The sequence below is a fragment of the Strongylocentrotus purpuratus genome, unplaced genomic scaffold (assembly GCF_000002235.5).
Source record: "Strongylocentrotus purpuratus isolate Spur 01 unplaced genomic scaffold, Spur_5.0 spur5_scaffold_5, whole genome shotgun sequence".
Lineage (NCBI taxonomy): Eukaryota > Metazoa > Echinodermata > Echinoidea > Camarodonta > Strongylocentrotidae > Strongylocentrotus > Strongylocentrotus purpuratus.
This window is the reverse complement of record NW_022145611.1, coordinates 36832612-36852939: the sequence shown is the minus strand read 5'-3', so window position 1 is coordinate 36852939 and position 20328 is coordinate 36832612. Positions and strand designations below refer to the sequence as shown.

At 35.4% G+C, this 20328-nt stretch overlaps 1 protein-coding gene and 1 long non-coding RNA gene across 4 annotated transcripts in view; both read left to right on the top strand.

The window, feature by feature from the left end:
* The window catches only part of LOC756678, a 58827-nt gene that overhangs the window by 24408 nt on the left and 14091 nt on the right, over window positions 1-20328 (top strand). For all 3 annotated transcript variants that reach the window (XM_011676901.2, XM_011676899.2, XM_011676902.2), the window contains 2 exons: window positions 9905-10062; window positions 14771-14911. In XM_011676901.2, the coding sequence (XP_011675203.2) occupies window positions 9905-10062; window positions 14771-14911 (299 nt within the window). The remainder of the gene's footprint in view (window positions 1-9904; window positions 10063-14770; window positions 14912-20328) is intronic.
* LOC115929534 lies at window positions 14918-19504 on the top strand. The gene is made up of 2 exons (XR_004066521.1): window positions 14918-18516; window positions 19193-19504. It is a non-coding gene; the product is annotated as an uncharacterized LOC115929534 (long non-coding RNA).

The window sequence follows — 20328 nt, the reverse complement described above, 5'->3', positions numbered from 1 at the left end:
GACATGATACTACCCATGATCATCGATCATTCCCTGAAAATAATCTGAATTTAAAGCAAACGGATTTATAGACATCAGGGCATGAAAAAAAGGTTCTTTCAGTAACCTTTATACAATTCAAAGAAAAAAAGTTTTGATACAATTGTGGATGTCCTAAAGTAATTGGTGGTCAATTCATTATTTTTTATTTTGTTTGGTTGATAAGGATGATATTTTTGATTTTTTTTCTTTTCTTCTTTCTTTTGAAGATCAATCAGATATACTCCTTACAATCAAATTCAATTAAATTACATTGCTGTAATTATATTCTGATTGTATTGAAACCATAGAATAAATCACTTTTAATACAAATGTATATTTACCAGGTTGTGTCTATCAGCGGCTCAGTGCAATGGTTGGCAATCATACCAATTTTGTTGTTGGAAAACAACTTGGAAATCTTCCAGAAAATGTCTCATTTGTTGATTTGTAACATTAACATAATATCCATCCAAGCAATTTGTGTAGACCAATAGAAACAATAGTCATCTTTGTTGAAATAAAAAAAGCCTTTTACGACTCTTTTAAAAGATGTACTTATTGTCATTTCCTACATGAAACTGTTTAGTTCCTCCAATAACCGATCTCCATCACCCTTCCAACAAAAATTGACCCTAATTTGTGGTCATGAGTAGTCCTAGAGACTTGATTCATAGGAAATTGAATCAGTTGTAAATTGATGTAATATAAAACCAAGCACCTGAGGTTATGTTATGTCATTTATCTAGACGTACCCGTACATATATATGCAAAATGATTTTATTCCCAATTTCCAAATGTGTGAAATTGAGCAAAACCACAAAACATGAATTTGTGATGACATACAGTATAGACTTGATGTCTACATTTTTGCTTGTGAAGCACTCCTTTTAGAGTATTGCTTTGAGGCCAATGATTTGATTTTTCACAAAACAATATGCAGAGAAATGTTCCGTCTTGAAAATGTCATTTATATTAGTACTGGTGTGCTGTGCTCAATTACGCAATTTGCTTTTGGTACAATACTTTTTCTTTAATTATCACTTAACATATATTTTTAAGGATAAGATATTTGCAAATTTATGTGTATGAATAATTTTGCAATACGGATAATCATGTCTTTTTTGTCAGGTTCAAAGTATTTAGTGTTGAATAAAACTACTTCTGCTCCAAAATGACACGCCAAATGGTTAAGTGGAACCTGAAAATAGATAATTGGTTTAGTTTGCTGATGGTCAGTCTTTTGATGGTTAAACTTGTATTTATAAATTAGGCTGTGGCATCTTCAAGTAGAAGCTTGATCCTCACTCTGACCATGGCCTCATTCAAGAAACAAAAACAAATGTGAAGAATCATGATGGGATGAAAGCTTTTAAAATGCAATCATTAGCCAGGGCATTATTTCATTATGACTCATACAATGACCTCATAGCCATGGCCCAAAGATGACCTCTGAACTTTAATAACTCATTTTGATGTCATTACAGTGATTACCTGGTAAAGCACATGATTTTATTGCTTAGCAAATGAAATATTACTTTAATCTACTTTGAAAGGGACTTTTTCTTCAAACAATGTAATCAGTTGATACTCTTGAAATGGTTGAGGGGACAATGAAGAATGAACTAATAAAACCTTCTCTTCAGTCATTTAATGATATGTAAAAGTGTTCTATTTGTAATCTTTAAGACAATATACATTCTTTAGGAAAGGGCAATAAAACACTTAAATTCCTAAAACCTTCATAATGTAGAAGTGAATTCTTTCAATAGTGTAAAGGGTGGGTAATATGATGGAGAGCTTGTAATTTAATGGACAGTTGAAGCACCAGCCCTTCTTTTTCTATTTGTTTGTTCTGCTTGATTTCAGGCAAGTTGCATGGTTGGATTTTTGTGTCCACTGTAATTTTGTAAAGCAAAGATTGAGCTGGGACTGTGTTATGTCAAGTTTCCCTGTAGTGAATAGATGGAATATATTTACCACATTTAACACAAATCACTAACAGATATTTGTAAGAGGATAAAACCAGTTAATATAGAAATACATAATAATTTTTGCCTCATCGATGCCTATTCTCAAGAAATTTGAAATGCAATTAAGTTTGTTTCATACAGTACCTAGCATTTTAAGCATTTTAATTTGACTCAAATTTTCCAAGAGAATTTTTATGTTCTGCAATAGAGAGGAAGAGGCAGTTACTTAAGGTCTGCACTAGGTCTTCATCAGTCAAGACTCTCTGATGTATGTAACTTCAGGAACACTTTCATTGAGTGTTGTAATCTCTAAAAAGCAATGTTGTTAATGCTAGCCGCCTGTGGTTATGTGTAGTAATATGGTCATTTCCTTCAGCCTGTCACAGAGCCGGCCAGAAGCTACGGACTAGATAGCCACCCTCGTGAGCTCAGTCGCCAGGATACTAGGCACGGTCAAGAAAGATAGCTGTATGCGAAGAGAATTAGGCCAATTAGGCCTGCTTGTAGCCCCTTTCCTATTCCCTTTCCCCTGTTTTGAGAACTCAATTAGGCAAGGAACAGTCCTTGCAAAAGAGAACTTACAGAAAGTTGACCCTCACATGGCTCTTGTAGATGTAGTGACGCATGACTTCAATTATGGCCTCTTAAAATTGGGATGTGCTAGAAATTGATATCCTCCTCCTCCTATATCTTCACATGAAAATGTTTTATTTTCTTTCACTCTACAGAGGGGGTCCAATGCAAATCATTTGAAAAATCTCATCCACTATGTTACAAGTTAACAATCATAGAATTCTCATAAGGAAAATGGGATGAGCCAGTTAACGTTCCTGGATTTCATATTTTGTTTTCAGAGTTACATTTAGGTCTATCATTTAAAATTTGCAATGAAATTCTTGTTTCAAAATAAGAGTTTCAAGTGCTTTTACCTTTTATATTTTCAAGTTTGAACATCATCACTAGGCCTCATAAATTATGATGTAATTAAAGGACAAAGTATTGTCCTATCCTTGTGGTATGTAAACTTTGTCCATTAATGATGAGAGACATACATGTGCATCAAACAAGTATAATACTCTGTAGATGTGAACACTAAATGCTTGGTAATTTATTTGTAGATTAATTCCAAACATGGCAGAAAAGAAAGTTTTGTCAATAACTGGAAGATGTAGAAGAGAATATAGTAGATTGTTGAAGAGTTTAAGATATCTCTTTCTCAATTATGTAAACTAAATTTGTAATAGCTTTAAGAAAAAATACAATCGTTAATGATGTATGAAAATTGGGACTAAATTCCAATTTAAGGTGATAATTTCCTATGATTAAGACTTTTCCTAGTTTTTATGAAGTGCATTGCCCAAGTAAAAAAGAGAACAACAAATTGCATACTTGTGATCCCCCCAAAATGTAGAAGAGTGCCCCCTTGTGTTGACTTGGAGTGCATTGTGATGCAATTTCAGCTGTTCCATCCAAGCACAGATAGAACCCCTCTATAGTCATTCAATACTTAACCCATCTGTTCTCATTCATTCATCCTATCTGCACTTTCTATGATACATTTCCTCCACCTGCAACAGACAGCGGCTCTTGCTTGCTACCTTTCCCCCCACCCAAAGTCTGAAAACGAAAGAAAGGGAAAAAAACCTGAATGACTAATGCAGTTGGCTGTACTGGGCATGGCATCGTAGAATTAGCAAGGAAATTGCTCTGGACACGCGGCAGCCACAGCACGCTGCTCTTCACCGCCATATGTATTATATTAATGGTTGTAGCTAGGACCGACCCCATCAGGCCCTTCTCCTTGTACTCTGTGACCCAGCTTCTGTAGCAACCATCAGACACGCAAACCCACAACCCTTTTTATTCCCCCTCGCTCTCCAACGTCTATTGCTCATCCAGTCTCAATGATCCAGACAATAGAGCAGTTGCCAACGTGAGTTTTACATGAGAGAAAACACAGGTACTTCACCTCAAGGAGTCTGCATGGTTGATGTAGGACAGCGCTTTAAGGCTAGGTTTGAAAAGAGCAAAAGCAACAATTTTGTTTTTAAACTGATATGTCAGAAATGCCTTGGACAAAAATCGATATGAGAAATGGGAAATGGTTTGGTTAAATTCCAATGATTATGATAAGCAAATGCAATTAGCAGCTATTTGAATTCAAGCAATTAATTCAAGCAATTAAAAAGCAGTTAATATGCCGGTAAATGTATGATTTATTCACCAAAGTAAAAATTCCAAGTCTACTTGCAAGTTTCCCATCGCTGTTTTTAAACACTATTTCAAAAGTCTTGAAGACTTTGGATTAATATAAAGAAATAAAATGTACCATGTTCCTTACATACAATTCTATTTAATTACTCTATATAAAATAAAAAGAGGCTTCCTTTTTATATTTGCACACATACATTTAGTGATTACTTTTACATTGTGTTTTTTTAGGATGTTATCACGATGATTGATTATTAGGATATCCCGTTTATGCAGCTTAATCAGCATTCCGTTTTTTTTTTTGGTTAACCAACGTTTCCTCAACCGATCAAAAGAAACTTGTTTAGATGCTTGCAATATGTTTTTCCCATCAAAAAAAATATTGTTTATGATGAAGGGAATTATAGAGATTATAAATGGCAGCCCTACAATGGACAAATTTGAGATTCTCCTGTGTGTAATAGAATGTGCGTGTATGCCACCACTCTGAGAAGTATCACCCCACTGAGGATTCATTCATATCAACTCAATTGACTTCTTCAAACATGGGGTCAAGTTCGTTTTAGGAGGTCCAATAAGAAGCGAAATTGTAGTATGTACAAGCCACTTTATACATTTTTAAAGGGCAGGTGTACTTTAGGATATTTAATTGTTAACTAAATTGTAATACTGTTACCGGTATGTAAAAGCCACCTAACAATGTTAAAGGGCAAACATATGGTAGCAGGACTAGAGAAAAGCAAGATGGTTACTTGACAGATCTTTATAGGCAAGCTTGTATAGTAGCACATATGGGAGGCCAACTTTAAGAACTTTTTGGTAAGTGGCTGGCTCATAGGAATTTGAAGAAGAAAAAGAATATTTGAAATGACAATTTTGTATCAGAGAAGCAATAGCAAATCCAATCCAAGCTTTTTGAAGGTAATTCCAACTCTTTGCTTAGTTTACTAATTCTGATTTGTTTTTCCTCTTCTTCGAAGGAATACATGTATATCATTCAGCTTATCAGGTTTATTCTCATTTCCGATTCATTTTTAGGTACATGTGTCTTTGATGAAAGTTTATTCATTCTGAAACAACATACAATTGATATGTACCTAGCTCATTACTATTTTAGGGCTCTCCAGTCGAAGTGACCTTGCTATTCTGCGGATGCCTTCTGAAGTCTTTTGGGTGGCCCGGAGCGCTTTGACTTTGAGAGAAGTAAACGTACTTGATAGGAATGCATCCCATGTAGAGAGGGCACAAGTCACTGTACTCATTGAGTATTCATTAATAACTTCCATCTTTATGATGCTCATTGTCTAGCTATGGTTCTAATGAGGAGAGCGAAATGGGAGATGAGGGACGAACGAAGGACGAAGCTTGTTGGGGCTTTGACCTTTGATGCTGTGGTGTAGGCATCCAGGGCCAAGTTTGTACTTATGGAGGATAGTTGAAGATGTGCACTGTAGGGTCAACCGTGTCTGAGATTCTGTTCCTTTGACAACATGTGGATATCATTGGTAATGCAGGTTAAGCTGTAGTTGTTTCATTCATCAAATGCCGTGTTCCAAAAATTATGAAAAAAGTGAACTTTACAGTCTTTTGACTTCCTGCAGGTTATCCTGTGAAGCCAACAGCTTAATGAAAACAAGAGACAATGAAATCTACCTAAATCATTTTTTCTTATTGTTTGATAAATGACAGGCCCTTCAAAAGGAAATAAAAGCATGAAGCCAAATTAGGTAAATGGATGACTTATTTGATTGACAAAATTCCTCCTCCCTAGGTACATCCCACTCACAAACATATGTTTAGTGATAAACACAACTAAGTCTTTGTCATGATTTCCTCCTGCCCTGCCAGTTAAGTTCATTGATCCCTATGATTATTAGTAACGAGTTGGTTTCCAATTATCAAAATGATGAAAACCTGAACTATCATCAGGAGGCATTCATTGTCTTTTCTGGCCAGTGCCCAGTGATATAGGTTAGGATGTACTTTCATTCATATGTACTTTGAAAGTATTTCTGTAATTCCAATGTTTTCCAAAAGTAGCAGCTCCGTAATTGATACCAGTTTGTTCCCTATTGGGATCAGGTTTTGCAGACTCATAAGTTGTGACGTATTGTAAAATTGAATTTGGGATTCAGTTTACTTTCCACAATGAAAAAGTGACCATGCAGTCACTATTCATTATAGACTTTACCTAATGACAGTAAAAGTTGAACGCCAGTCAGATTTATCAATCAGTTGATTGCAGATAACAGATAAAGATTGATGTTGATGATAGATGTAAACTGGAGAAATGAATATTGCATACTGCAAAAAGGTAAGGGTAAACTGCATTAATGAATGAACAGAAAGATTGGAAGATAGATGAACAGATTGATAAGTGTAAATAAATCTAGATATATAGATGGGAAGATTTTTTTTAAAGTAATACTAAATTTATAAGTAAATGCATTTTTGAAAATTTATTGAACTAAAAAGGGTATTTTGTTTTCCTGATGTGATGATTTAAATAAAAATCCCTAGACTTTCCAAGGCAAGGTTTACCCCCATTTATCAAGGAGGATATAAAAGAAACTGGCCTTTAATGATCAACATCATGATTTTGTTATTCTTTAACCCCCCCCCCCCCCCCAAAAAAAAGGACTGATTTGAAATGATTTCTCATTACATTTACTGATATTTGCCATTCTTAGGAATTTATTTGGCAATTATTTACCACTTTGCAATCTTGCATTTTTTTTCTGGGGCATGATGAGACTAAGAGAACAAGAAAATGATACGATTAAGTCAAAGTACTTCATCACGTACTTGTAAGCCCACGTATAATGACTTGGAAAAGGGGATATCATCTGAATGGTATGTAACTTATGTGGTAAATTCTGGATTAACATTTTGTGGCTAAACAAAATACTCAAAATACTACTTAAAAACTGATGGATGGCTTACCTCATAAGCATTATGGCTGGGGGCCTTAACAAATTTGCCCGGTTCATGTGGGAAAAAATGGCAGGGGCACAAAATCTTTAGCATGATCATGATTACTCAACACTTCTAAAGATTTGAAAATATATGCTTGCCATTGTTTTTGGTCTTTCAGTTTTCATGCATTTTAGTTGATACATTAAATGTCAAGATTCTCATGCAACTCCAAACAATTGTTTGAAAAGCTTTCCTGTGGTGACGAGTATATAAATTAGTTAGGATGAAAAACAAAAAATTATTTACATAATCACTCAAACAATTACATCACAAATTTCAGTCAAAATATACTATTGACCTAAAACTGACTATTTTTAACTGTATGAGAGGTAGAAAAAGTTATTCAAAATATTTTTGATTGATTTTGCATCATGCCCCCCCCCCCCATAGTTATACCTTGACAGACAGGTAGTTAACCATCTTTTTTACGTCATAGGGTACAAATTGAATTCACAGATGTCTCTTCTTAGAATTGTTTTGACCAGATTTGTTATATCCGGAGTGTAGAACAGATATCTGGTCTTAATTGAATTAGGAATAAAACATGAGGTACTGAATTCTATTCATGTTTTTAACCCAAATCTTGATCTCATCCCCTCACATCCACGTCATATATACCTGCAGGTGAGGACCTTGATTCAGGGCAATGAGTTGATTGACATTGTGAAATGTGTGTACAATACATGGATAAGGTCACTGTGTCTGGCTGGCCACCTGAAGTGAACTTGGTAGTTGTATTGTTAGGCATATGACAAATGAATTAGAATTTCAAAGTCCGTCAATGAATTCATTTTAAAAGTTTTTAAAGGTTAGATATATATTCTGTAAGACTATCTGTTAGTTTTTCTGATTTTGTTAGTGTGCATATTAATTATGTTTGAAGTAGGATTCATTGTTAGGTTTTAGCATATAGTTTGAGGAATGTTGGTAAAGAAGCAAGTATTTATGTTACCAAATTATAAAAAAATTATAACCTGACTATTTATGCATAAGTAATAATTGACTGTGATATGCCTTTAAATTGTTTAAAATCATACATTTTTATAAATGTATATTATTCCCTTTCGTAATTTGTATGTCTCCTCTCTTCAGTTCTGTCAGGTCTTTGCTGTTGCCAAGTTAAGTTCAAAATACTAGAAGACTAAGTTGTAGACATGACAATAATTAGCTCAAACAGTGATCAATGAATAAGAGAAGTAGAGAAATGTGTTAAAATATGAATTGGTACAAAGTTCATAAATATCGTGACCTAGAAGTGACTTCAGTTTTAAATTCTTTGTGTCTTCATCATATTTGTGATTTACCTGGAAGACAAAAACCTGTCTTGCAATTTAACCAACAGATCAATCTTGATGAAATTCTTCATTGAAAATCCAGTGACTAATCACTGAATAGAAATATCTTGAAGATATATGGTATACTGCTTGAGGGCATTGTGAAGAGGATATGCCATTCTCAATTAATATGAGCAAACATGTGACACTGGAGATTAAAAGAATTGAAGTGGTTACAAATTCTTTTATTTGTGTTCTCTCTTAGCTGTTTGTAAGCAGGTTGGGTCAGACTTCAAAAGCTTTAGGTCGAAGAAAAGTGTGGTTATTTCACATTCATCTATTCATATTTATATGAATGAAGATGAGAATATGATTAATGATGTTCCTTTGTTTCATGGGTTCAATGCTAGGACGTCTAAGAGCATATCTGAGATTGTGGCTTATATCTTTTCAGACAGTTAACTGGAATGTAGTAAAATGCTTCGATTGGGTGTGATTGATAAGATGACAGAAATTTGAAAAGCCATAGGAATGCAATTTTTCAATATTTGCTCACCTTTTAAATAATCCAGTAGTCATACTTATCAAGCTTCTTTGTAAAGAATTTCAAGAAAACTTGTCACTCGAGTCACGCTATTACTAAGAAGTTTAACCATGACCAAGTTTCATCAGAAGCAGCAGTGCATTTTATTTGTATTTTAAAATCTTTTTTCAAAATCTTAATATTTTATATTGGAACAAGTATATTTTGAAATACAATCCATAATTTTTACAAACAATCATAAAAAACAATTTTCAAAACATGAGAAAGCTGTTCACAAATTGTGATGTTTGAAGTTGTGTAAATATGACATATTGAGCTCTAAACACCCTTTTGCAGCTTTCCTGTTTATATTTGCTTCTTTTGATACAATTTCAACAAATCAAAAGTGAGTTACCACTTTCTCTCTCACATAATGATGGTATTCTTAACTTCTACCGAGAGACGATGTCAGCAGAGCATCACTCCTTTTCCCCCAAGTATAAAGGAAAATGTTGAATTAATGGAAGACCATAAACTCTTTTGTTCCTTTCCAGAAAATTAATAAAAATGCATTGCATAATTACTGCCAAATGCATATACATTCAGGTCGGTTTCTTTGAGGCTTGAAGTACAAATTATATTAGGGGAGGTGTTTCAAAAAACTTGTCATTGAAATGACAGATTTTGTTATAAGCTAGTGAAATCCTTGCTTCTTATTGGTTATCAGCAGCTTTGTCACTGATTTTTGTCATTTTTCATTGAAAAAAGGCTTTGTGAAACAGGTCCCTGGTATAGGTGTCTGGAAAACAAGCCATTCTTCTAATATATTACTTTGCTATCCACTCCTCCACCTTTAATTACAATAAATTGCTTGCCCTTGCAAGAGACCTTAATTTCTATCTTTGTTTGCTTGTTTGTTTCACCATCAGGGAGGAATCCGATGTCTGCAGCTTGACGAGACTCGGATAGTCTCTGGGTCCTGGGACATGTCAGTCATGGTGTGGGATGTGGTAAGGTTTGAACTGCTAGCGGAACTCACCGGCCACACAGGCGTTGTATCGTGTCTCCAGTTCAACGACCGTCTCCTGTAAGTTGTGCAACCTCGATCGTCCTGATCTGGATGTCATCTTAATTTGTTTGCTCACGTTGTGTTGTATGCAAAGTCACCTGATGAGAGCCAGAAAGGTGTTAGCTCTATATAATAACATGCAAGTTAGTGTCCTTATGGCCCTCAACAAACAAATTTCTATGTACAAGGAAAGGGAGTCTTACTGAATCTGTGCTATTTTACATATAATTGAAATACTAGACAGTTTGGTGTTTCGATATCTCTATGCTATTCAAATGGCAATTTCTTTGGCTTTGTCAAACAAAACAACCAGTGGTAACTATCTTCTACTACCCTTTTGCACAAGTTTAATCTCACTAAGTGGCAAATGCTTGCGAACGTCGCAAATTTGGGGTTTCGCCAGGGTTCGTAAAAGGTTTCAAAAGGTTGCAAGAAAGTTTGCAAACTTTTTTCATTGTCGCAAAGAAATTTTGAACATTCAAAAAGGCGAACCCTGATTTTCACTAATATTCGTCAGAAAAGTTGGCTAATCCAAAGTCGCAACCTTCGTAAGCATTCGCCGCTCAGTGAGATACCCCCTTACACAATTTTATGATTGGTGTTCTGCAAAGGCTTTTTCATTACTATTCAAAAAGACATCAAGTCATCTTTATTGAAAGAAAATATTAACTCAGTGTCATCGGAGGTTAAGCTAACAAAATTTATTTTCCTCTTTCTCCCTTGTATCCATAAACGTGTTCGTTTCTCACCTCTGAAATCGGTTTTTGAAAGGTTCTTTGAAGGCCTGGTAGCATTGTCACTCCCGTATTTGATGATCTTTTTAAAAAATCTATAGATTTGGGCAAAGTAAGTAATGGAATTGAAAGCTTTAATGTTTTTTTTCTTCTATTTATCTTTTCTTCATGTCATATCTGCTCATTGATCATATGTTCTATTGTGGTTGAAATGGCTGTTACTCATCTGCCAAATATCAATTGATGACACACTGCTATTCTATGAATGCGCTTAATGTGATTTGAATCTAGCCAATTACATGCGCTTTCAAACCAGCACATGTATAGCTTGACATTAAATTCCCTGGCCCAGTCAAACGTACGTGATGCCTTTGTAGGATGCTTTCGTGACAACTGAAATTTATAGATGTAATTCATCCTTCACATAAAGAGAAACATAAATCATACTCATCACGATGATTCAGGGACATTAAATCCAGAACTGAAATCCTGACTTTCTTTCTTTTTCTCCAGGCATATCTGACTATTTAAGTATATTCCGGCAGAGATTGAAAACAAATTTTAGGTAATGCCCAACACAATGTGAGGAAAGACAGTTGCAGTTAGTATCTGGAATGCTTCATTAGGAATAATTATTTTGTACGAAGTATAATTATCTAACTGACCCTTTTGAAATGGAACATGGAAGGTATTATTAAAAGAGTCTTCTGGCTGGCTCCAGCCCTAGTGACAATGGAATGGGTGTTGCAGAATGGTTCATTAGGAGTAATTAATGGTGACACCATTGATGCCTTCCAGTCTTTCCTTGACTCATGGACCAATTTTCTTAGGTTTCCTATTTGTCTTGCAGCCTCATAACCCAGACAATAACGGCATATGAAAACAAGTGATACACTGTCCAGATTTCATATCTACCATACTCACAGGCATATTTTAGATTAAAAATGCCACTTTCATAGAAGACATGGCAAGTCGATGTCTCTGGGAGGTCGAAGAAGACCAGGCTCTAGACGATGTGGTGAATGTGCCCCGTCTTTTGACTCCACGGCAGATTATGTTATTAAAGATTGAAGGTTAATTTCTCATATATGCCCCAGTCCCACACCTGCTATTCGGTGCGGAAGATACATAATGCTTGAGGACGTTTATATGCCATATTCACAACTTTTAAGAGAGTCCATTCTGACGTCTTGTCTAGCATTCGAGGGGCCTCGTGATTCTCCCCATCCCGCTTTCTTTTTCTTGCTTTTATTCCTTTTTCTACTTCAGCTCTCGATCTACTCTCTTAACTGTCCCATTTACTGGATTTTAGCCAGACCTTGTCGCCAGGGCCCATTCTCTTATTATCACTGAGGCGGGGCTACGTTATAACGTGTCATCTAAATTGTGATAGGCTGTTCTAGGGTTTACAAAGAGGACTGCTCCACTTATGTCGGCATTCATTTCCTAGAGTCAGATGAACGTGTTGCTTTCTTCCGTAGAGCTTGCTCGGTCCATATCACTCTAATTGTGAGCGGTTTCACTTGACTACCTTTATGCTTGTACTATCTGCTGATTCTGATAAGGATTTATATTTTAACCATCAAGAGGGATCTGCTTTGAGCTTTGAGTTCCATAGCATTTATAGTAATCTTTAACTAAACATTTTTTCCAACAGTCTCCTTCTCTATATGTAATATGTATTTCTCTCTCTCTCTCTCTCTCTCTCTCTCTCTCCTTTCCTAACATTCTATCTCTCTCAGTCTAGACTGAGCATTCAATTGTTCTACCACCAAACATTAGTAATTTCAAATGTGCTTATAGGATCCCCAATCGCAATCTCCTTGTTTCAAACTTGCTTTACAGTGACCCTTCCCCACTCTCACACAGTATACCTTTCAATGTCAGCTATTTTAAAACGTTTTACCCTGCCCTCCCACACATTAGTTTAAAACTCAACAATAAAAGTGGGTCACCCCCCCCCCCTCCTCCCTTCTTGTATTCCTACACACTACATTGCAGACCCAACATATACAATCAAACAACATTGAATAAAAGAAGACGCCAGGAGGGAAAGGGAGGGGCAATTGTCCAAGTCTGCCACTTCCCCCTTCTTCCTTGTTTCCATTCCTGTTCTTGATAGTCCTACCATGGTCATCTGATGATGATGTCATAACTCATGATTTATACTGATCCTTGGAAGTGTGACACACTTCACGGACTTATTATATGAGTATCAGGTGTAGATACAAAGAAACGCCCACTAATCTAAAATGCATGTTGCTTTTGTTGTTGTTACATTTGTTCTAAAAATTAGACATGATGAAAATAGTGAATAAACTGAAAATAATGTAGCCTTCTTTTGCACTGTAGATTTGTATTTTCTAAAAATATAAATTTTAAGTTGAAATAAATCACCTTAAACATGTCTCTAGAAAGTGAAATAAAAACCAAAATCATTACCATATTGAACAATTTTTGATGTGAAAATATAGTATCTCATCTGATAAAGGAATATTCATGGCTTTTTTAAGAGAATAACTTTAATAACTTTCTGTACCTACAATGGATCTTATAGAACAAAAGACTTATTAATTTATTATTATGCAAACCAGGTTTATTGATCGTTTTATTGATTCCTTGGGAGATGAAAATCTGAGAAAAATAACTTGACGTCACTATCCCAGCTCACCGGGCAAGTTCCTTCAAAGTGGTGAAATAAGGGAAACCATAATTGCAGTTCTTTTATTTGTCTGGGTTTTATTCCTATGACATTTACCCAGACACTCTATCGAAGTAGGTGCAAGACACACTTCCGCCATCTTACCTTAAAATATGTAACAGATGTGAACTTTTCTCTTGTGATATTTAGGTGCCTGTACAAGCTCACCTCAAGGGCCTTTTATAGTATTAGAGCACCAATTAGACATTAAACTTGTTATACTTGGTTATAAGATGTTTAAAATTATTATGAAAAAAATTATCAAAGATTAGAAAAAGTGCTAATATTTTTACCCTTTCCATGCCATGGGTGGCAAAGCAAGTTTGAGATTTTCAGTATTACATGTGTTTGGATAAGAAGGTCTCCTTGATTATTCCAGAAACATATGTGTATTTCTTTTTGAAACATAGAAAGTTATGCTATTGAACCATGCTTTGTTTTTATCTCTGATATGAGAAGACAGTTATAGCGCTGGTTGAAGTATAAATTACCCAATAAATCCATCAAATCATAAATGGCCTTCCCAATATTAAATTTAAATAATTCCTTTATCAGTATGCGTATAATTTTCAGTTGAAAAAAAAATGTCCTTTTTCCATTCTTGTTCATGTAATGAGAGAAATCTGAATCTCTGATTGTGAATTTCAGTGCCCATTTAAGTTGGCAAAGCATCCAAGCAACAGAAAGCCTTGCTGTGTAAGATATACCTTCAGAGACCCCAGCTGTGGATTAGTATATGTTTAAGAATTGCCAAGATGCAAACATTTGTGTATCCATATCAAGTCTGGGGCTCTCTATAGTCAGGTAATTCCTCTATGAATATGAAGGCAAGATCCTCAGTTTCTTTCAATTGATTAATGTGATGACTGGATTGGCATAGAGGCACAATATCACTCTTTGGATTTTCAATATTTATTGTCATTATCTGTGAACAATGCTACATCATCACACTGCGTTCAAAATATAAAGCTTGGGGGAAATAACCTTGATGCAGATTTTATCGCTTTTCAATGTTCTTTTTGTTTATTCTCGCATTTTACTCACTGTACCAGCGAGAAAGTAGAAATTTTGGCAGATTATACCAATGTTTGTATGCATGATTTACGACATATCATTTATGTTACATTTCTCCCCTTGCAAATAAGAAAACAGGAATACATAACATGTTCTTTTTATCAAATAAATGTACAGCTTTATGTACTTGATCATAATACATAATAAATCATTTTTAATGTAATTTCAATTAAGATACCTAACGAAATTGTATAATTTCTTTCTTTATATTGTACAGTGTGACCGGATCCCATGACCGTACTCTACGTGTTTGGAGCATGTTTAGTTACGAGTGTAAACACACCATCAAGCACCACACCGATGTTGTTACATGCCTGGTTCTAGAAGATGAGGCCGTCATCAGTGGCTCATTTGATAGGTAAGGATGATTTTTAATTTCATTTGTCCACTACTTTTTTCATTCAAATTATTTCATCATCTGCTCAGAGCAGGAGGGGTATTATTTACTACAGAGCTAACTCCCTTCTGGTTGCAGATGATGATTAGATTGGTGCTACAAAGTCAGATTTCTCCAGCCTACAAATGTAGATTTTGAGATGGCAATGCATTACTGAATCACCCTCCAATGTCATACATTCATGTACAAGCAATTTAACCCCCATGATTTGCTAATCCTGCATCTGCAGTTTCTACACATATAGTGTCTTTACAAATACCTGTAAATCACTTAACCATTGATTTCAGTGTATACATCTTCTCTAGTAGAAGTACAGTACCTTTTTAAATCATACTACATTATTAAGTCAGTGCCTGAGATACATTTTACCTGAAATTGTAAGAGGCACAATGTATCTTGCAGGCTACGTGACATTTGCTCCAAGCTTTATTTTATCAAATATTTTGGATTAGGATTTGATCCAAGTTAGGAATTTTGGTAAGGTTATGATTTGAAAGCAGAGCAATTGTCTTCAGAGGGTGTGTCATACACTTATCCCTCAAAGTCCTTCTACATCATATACATATAAGAAAGCACATTGATAACCTTTCAGGTAGTATGTGAAGCTGTGAAGTGATTCATTTATGCAAAACATATTGAAAAGTTACGTAAGCCCGTTGAAACATCCAGCATCCCACAGTGAGAGACCCAATTAGTCATGACGGTGATGAAAAAATACGCTGACATGGCATGGTTACAATTATGCCTCCATGAATCAGTGGTTGATGCAAGGACTTTTCATTTCGAGAAGAGAAAATCGAAAAAGACATCGTGTTTGTAGGTGAAACATCCTGCTTTGAGAGTGACCATTGGTGGCCGGGGTGAAGTGGAAAACATTGTCATCATTTATCATCTGGTTGTATCATTGCATGGATCATGCTAATTGTTGGCGGTTATATTGTGGTTTGCATTAGTAAGCATATATAGTATACTCTCCTCCAGCAAGCCAAGAAAACAGTGTTTGTTCAGTGATGATGATTATGATGATATTATGATGATGATAATGATAATGAATAACATCTGTATGGCACCTTAACAGGAAACTGGGGGAAGTTCATTCCATGCCAAATATCTTGTCCCTCAAAGTAGCAATTTTCATATTGGTATCATCCAACGGCAGTTCTTAAAAATTGAAATTTATTTTAAAGTTCCCTGTTTTTTATCCAGAGGCCTAAATTTTGCTAAAATCTAGAACATCTCACTCTGTAGGAGACACATTTGAGATGAGAAGTGTCATTTGGAATGAGCAGTGTCACGTTAATGTAAGATCACCCAATAGCATCAGATCCATCCAGATGAGTTCAAAGTATATCATATTTCACCAATGATTTCCTTAGATTTTAACAATATTTTTCCAGGGGAGAGTAATATAAAGTCCTCTTGTTATTCACTTGAAATATGACACAAGATCCTTTATTCCTTAGGGTACATTTTCCAAATTTGATAAATGCCTTGCCAAAACAAAATGTCCTTCCTATATTTGCAACTCACCTGACGATTCATTTTACTTGGTTGCTCATCACTCCCGAGTGGGTTTTCTTGAATTGTCTTATTGAAAACCAGAGACATATCCCAGTAAATCTTTTTAAGCATCACAATACATACCAGATGGTACCTGAAGGATGGTACAGTGCAAAATTATACATGATTGTAATTAGTGAGTTAGTGACATGGAGCAATGTTTTTCTTCCAAGCACTTTCCATCTTCAGTTGAAGGAACTCTTTTCATCTCCTCCCATGAATCATTATGTTTCATGCCAACGTCCGTCCCACTCTCACAACCTCCAACAGACCATCTCAATTATCCCTCCTCTTTGTGAGTAATTCAATCAAGGGACCGACCAATCATCAAAGTTTCTGGAACTCCTACAAGATAACAGAAGGATGTCTTAAGCAAAAATTGGTAGAAATTGCTTGCAATAACCACTGAAGGCTATTGCATCAAGAAATATGATTCATATGTGTTTGTAGTTGATGATTCTTTGGTTGAGAGGTCTAACTGTTTGTTGGTTCAGTGAATGCTTTTCTCTTCAGGGTGGTCCAGGAGACAGCTAGCTAATGATGGCTTGTCTCGAAGAACAATGTAACGGCTCCTTCCCATATGTTACATAGGAAGTGTCTGTATGAGAAGGAAGTATTCATTACCTCCAGAGTGCATACATACTTCAATCAGCATATGGGATTATTTAAAGTAAACAATGAACAAAATGATTCCCTCAGATATTATGTTTCTACCTTTGTTGTTTGTAGCTCTTCAAAGAGCTGAATGTGTAAGTAAAGAAGACCCTTTTTTCTATATTTTGCTTCTTCTTTATCTTTCAACTCAGCAGTAGACAAGCCACATTTATCTGCAGCATGGCAGGCACTTTGCATTTTTATTATTTTGCAGGCTTTCCAAATTTATTTTGCATGAGATGCATTATATGAATGCTTTATTCCCTGCATCTATTCAAAGTAGTATAGTAAATATATTTTTTGTGCATTTTTAATGATTGTGCTCTTTTAATGTTAATGTTTACTTAATTGATAAATTTATTGATATCAAGGCACATTAGCACAGAAATTTATGAAGTCAGCAAACTTGTAGACGAAGGTACATTGTATACATGGACAGTTGTATTCCAGTCATCTTCTATCCGATCCTGTCACGGTGTACCAAGACTTCTTTTTTTTTTCATTGTCATGCTTGCATGCGTAAAGGTCTTTGACTCCTACAATAATCATTTTAATGAAAAAGAATAATTCCTATCATGAGTAAAAGGTTGTGATTGATGCTTTATTATATAGTGTTTAGAAAGATTCCTTGGTTGACAGCCAAGTAATGAAGGAAAGCACATTGATTGGTGAAAGCCAACAGACGGTGTTGATAGAGTCTTGGTTATAGGGGCTGATGGGAAGTGGATCGACGGAGTAGCCCAGCTAGCTTTCCTGCCTGCATGCATGGTTCAGCAGCGTCTGGTTGAGCTAGGAGCAAACCCCATGAGCTCAGTGGCGGTACAATGACCGGGATGCGGACGTGTGTCAGGAATACATGCATCAGCTATCTCTCTAGCTCTGTTCTTATTGTGCAATAGTTGCATTTTTGTTATGGACCTGCAGTAGAAGCAGTACTCAGAGTGAGATGGAGAGGGGGAGAGAAAAAGAGAGAGTGAGAGGGAGAGAAAGAGAGATACTGGCGGGTTTGAGTTATAGAGGAGGAAATATAGGAAATAGGAAAATCAAAGATGAGCAGAGATAATTTGAAACAAGAGTAAGATTCAGAAAGACCAAGGCAGATAATATAGAGAAATTGCATACGGTAGGCCTTTTAGGGAGGAGAATAGCAATTGTAAAAAGGCAAACGTTCGAAAAATTGAGAAGGGTGGAAATTATTACAGAAATTAGTAAATGGCAACTATATGGTAAGAAGTAGAAAGAGGTGATATTTGGCCAAAGAGAAAAGAATGAAAGCTTTGTAATTTTAAGCCAGATAACTGATACTTTATTGAGGGCCAATTAGTATAGGTGTACAAGGTGTACCGTAGGGGGTTCAAGTAGTGCTGTAGTCAAACGTTTAACCGTCCGGTATCCGACCGCCCATGGCGGATTCCGTTTTCAATTGGACGGTTTCGTTTTCCCTTTTTTTTTTTTCTTTTTTTTAAATAATTTTTTAATTTTTTTTAATTTTTTTTTAAATTTTTTTTTATTTATTTTTTATTTTTTTAAAGTTTCGATTTATGCCCCTCCACCTGGCACTATGCCTGGCAATGTCTCCCAGCTCAGTAATCGGTGTGATGACTTACCACTTGGAAACTCGAACAACACTCCAATTTGTCTGTCATCTTGGTTTGAAAGTAATCTTTGTAATAGATCTCAATATATATTCATCCAAGTTTAACACATGGTGTACCACAAGGTTCTATCCTAGGTCCTCTACTGTTTTTAATTTACTTTAATGATCTTACACATTATTCTAAAACGACATTGTTACTATTATTTGTGACTAGTTCACAAGCACAAATCGGCGCCTTCAGTTAAATCACCTTCCTGCTTTTTCACACGGCCAAAAAAAAAAAAAATGATTTTTTTTTTTTTTTTTTTTTTTTTTTTTTTTTTTTTTTTTTTTTTTTTTTTTTTTTTTAAATAAATCGTTTAACCGAAAACCGTCCGGTTTTGACAGGCGGTTAAACGGAATTGGAGATATCCGTGATGTTACAGCACTAGGTTCAAGCATTGAATTCAGTGAAGCATACTTAAAGAGGCGGAAATGCATGCTTTTCAAGAAGCCATCCTTATCATAGGTGTATCAATACCACGATATTAGAAAGTGCAGTTTTACCTGGGCACAAAGCAGGAAAAATGCCTGTTCATTCTCCCTAATTCCACCCCAAAATAACATTCATGGAAAAATTGGCTGTATAATACTATTTCCCATATGAGGGCGGGAGCAACATGTGCAGTCATGATCAAGGATTTGGAAGAACAGTAGCAAGTGTCGGGAGACATCAGACCATGGAGGATGTGGCCTAAAGTTAACCAAGAACAAAAGCATATCTCGTCTATCGGCTTCCTATATGTGTGATTGGCAGGATAGAATTTTAATCTGAAGGTCGAAGTGCACATCATAAATGCATTGGGCTGAAGATTCATCAATTTATTAGTTCCTGTCTGCAACAAACGCCCACTGTATTGCCGTGTTAAAGGTGTGATTCAAGAATGTAAAGTGACATAAAGCTTAATCAACCCCAGATTGCCATGGGATGCGTGATGACTAAAGAAAACAAACACGCATGTGGACATTTTCTCGTCAAAATGAAATTTGTAGTTTATACATGTTTTTCTACATTTTCTTGCATGAGAAGGAAGTTTTCTTTAACACAATAAATAATTATTTTTTCGCTTTAAACTGTGTAATATGTTTGATGACATTTTTGTTTGCAACATAATAATATTATATGGTTCAATATTATAGATTTAGAATGTTCAAAGAATAGATTTGCATTAGAGTACAATAATAGCAGTTTGTTGTTTGTCTGTTTTCAAAGAAATTTAGCAGGATCAAAGATTCATTGAATGTAAATGTGTATCAGGATCAAACATACCCCCAAAATATATGGGTATCTTTGTGGTAACAGGGCTCAACAGCCAATCAAAATCAAGGTTTCCATGGTAGTTACCAACAATGGTAAGTTTTGTGCAATAAGGCCCAGGTATATCAGACCATGTGTGTGAATACAATCCATCTAGCAACTGTATGATATCTCTGTTCTATCACCATGGTGGAACTTGACAAGATCACATCTACTGTAGATCCATGATGCAAGAATAGATTCTCATCAACATCCATTGTTTCTTTTCTT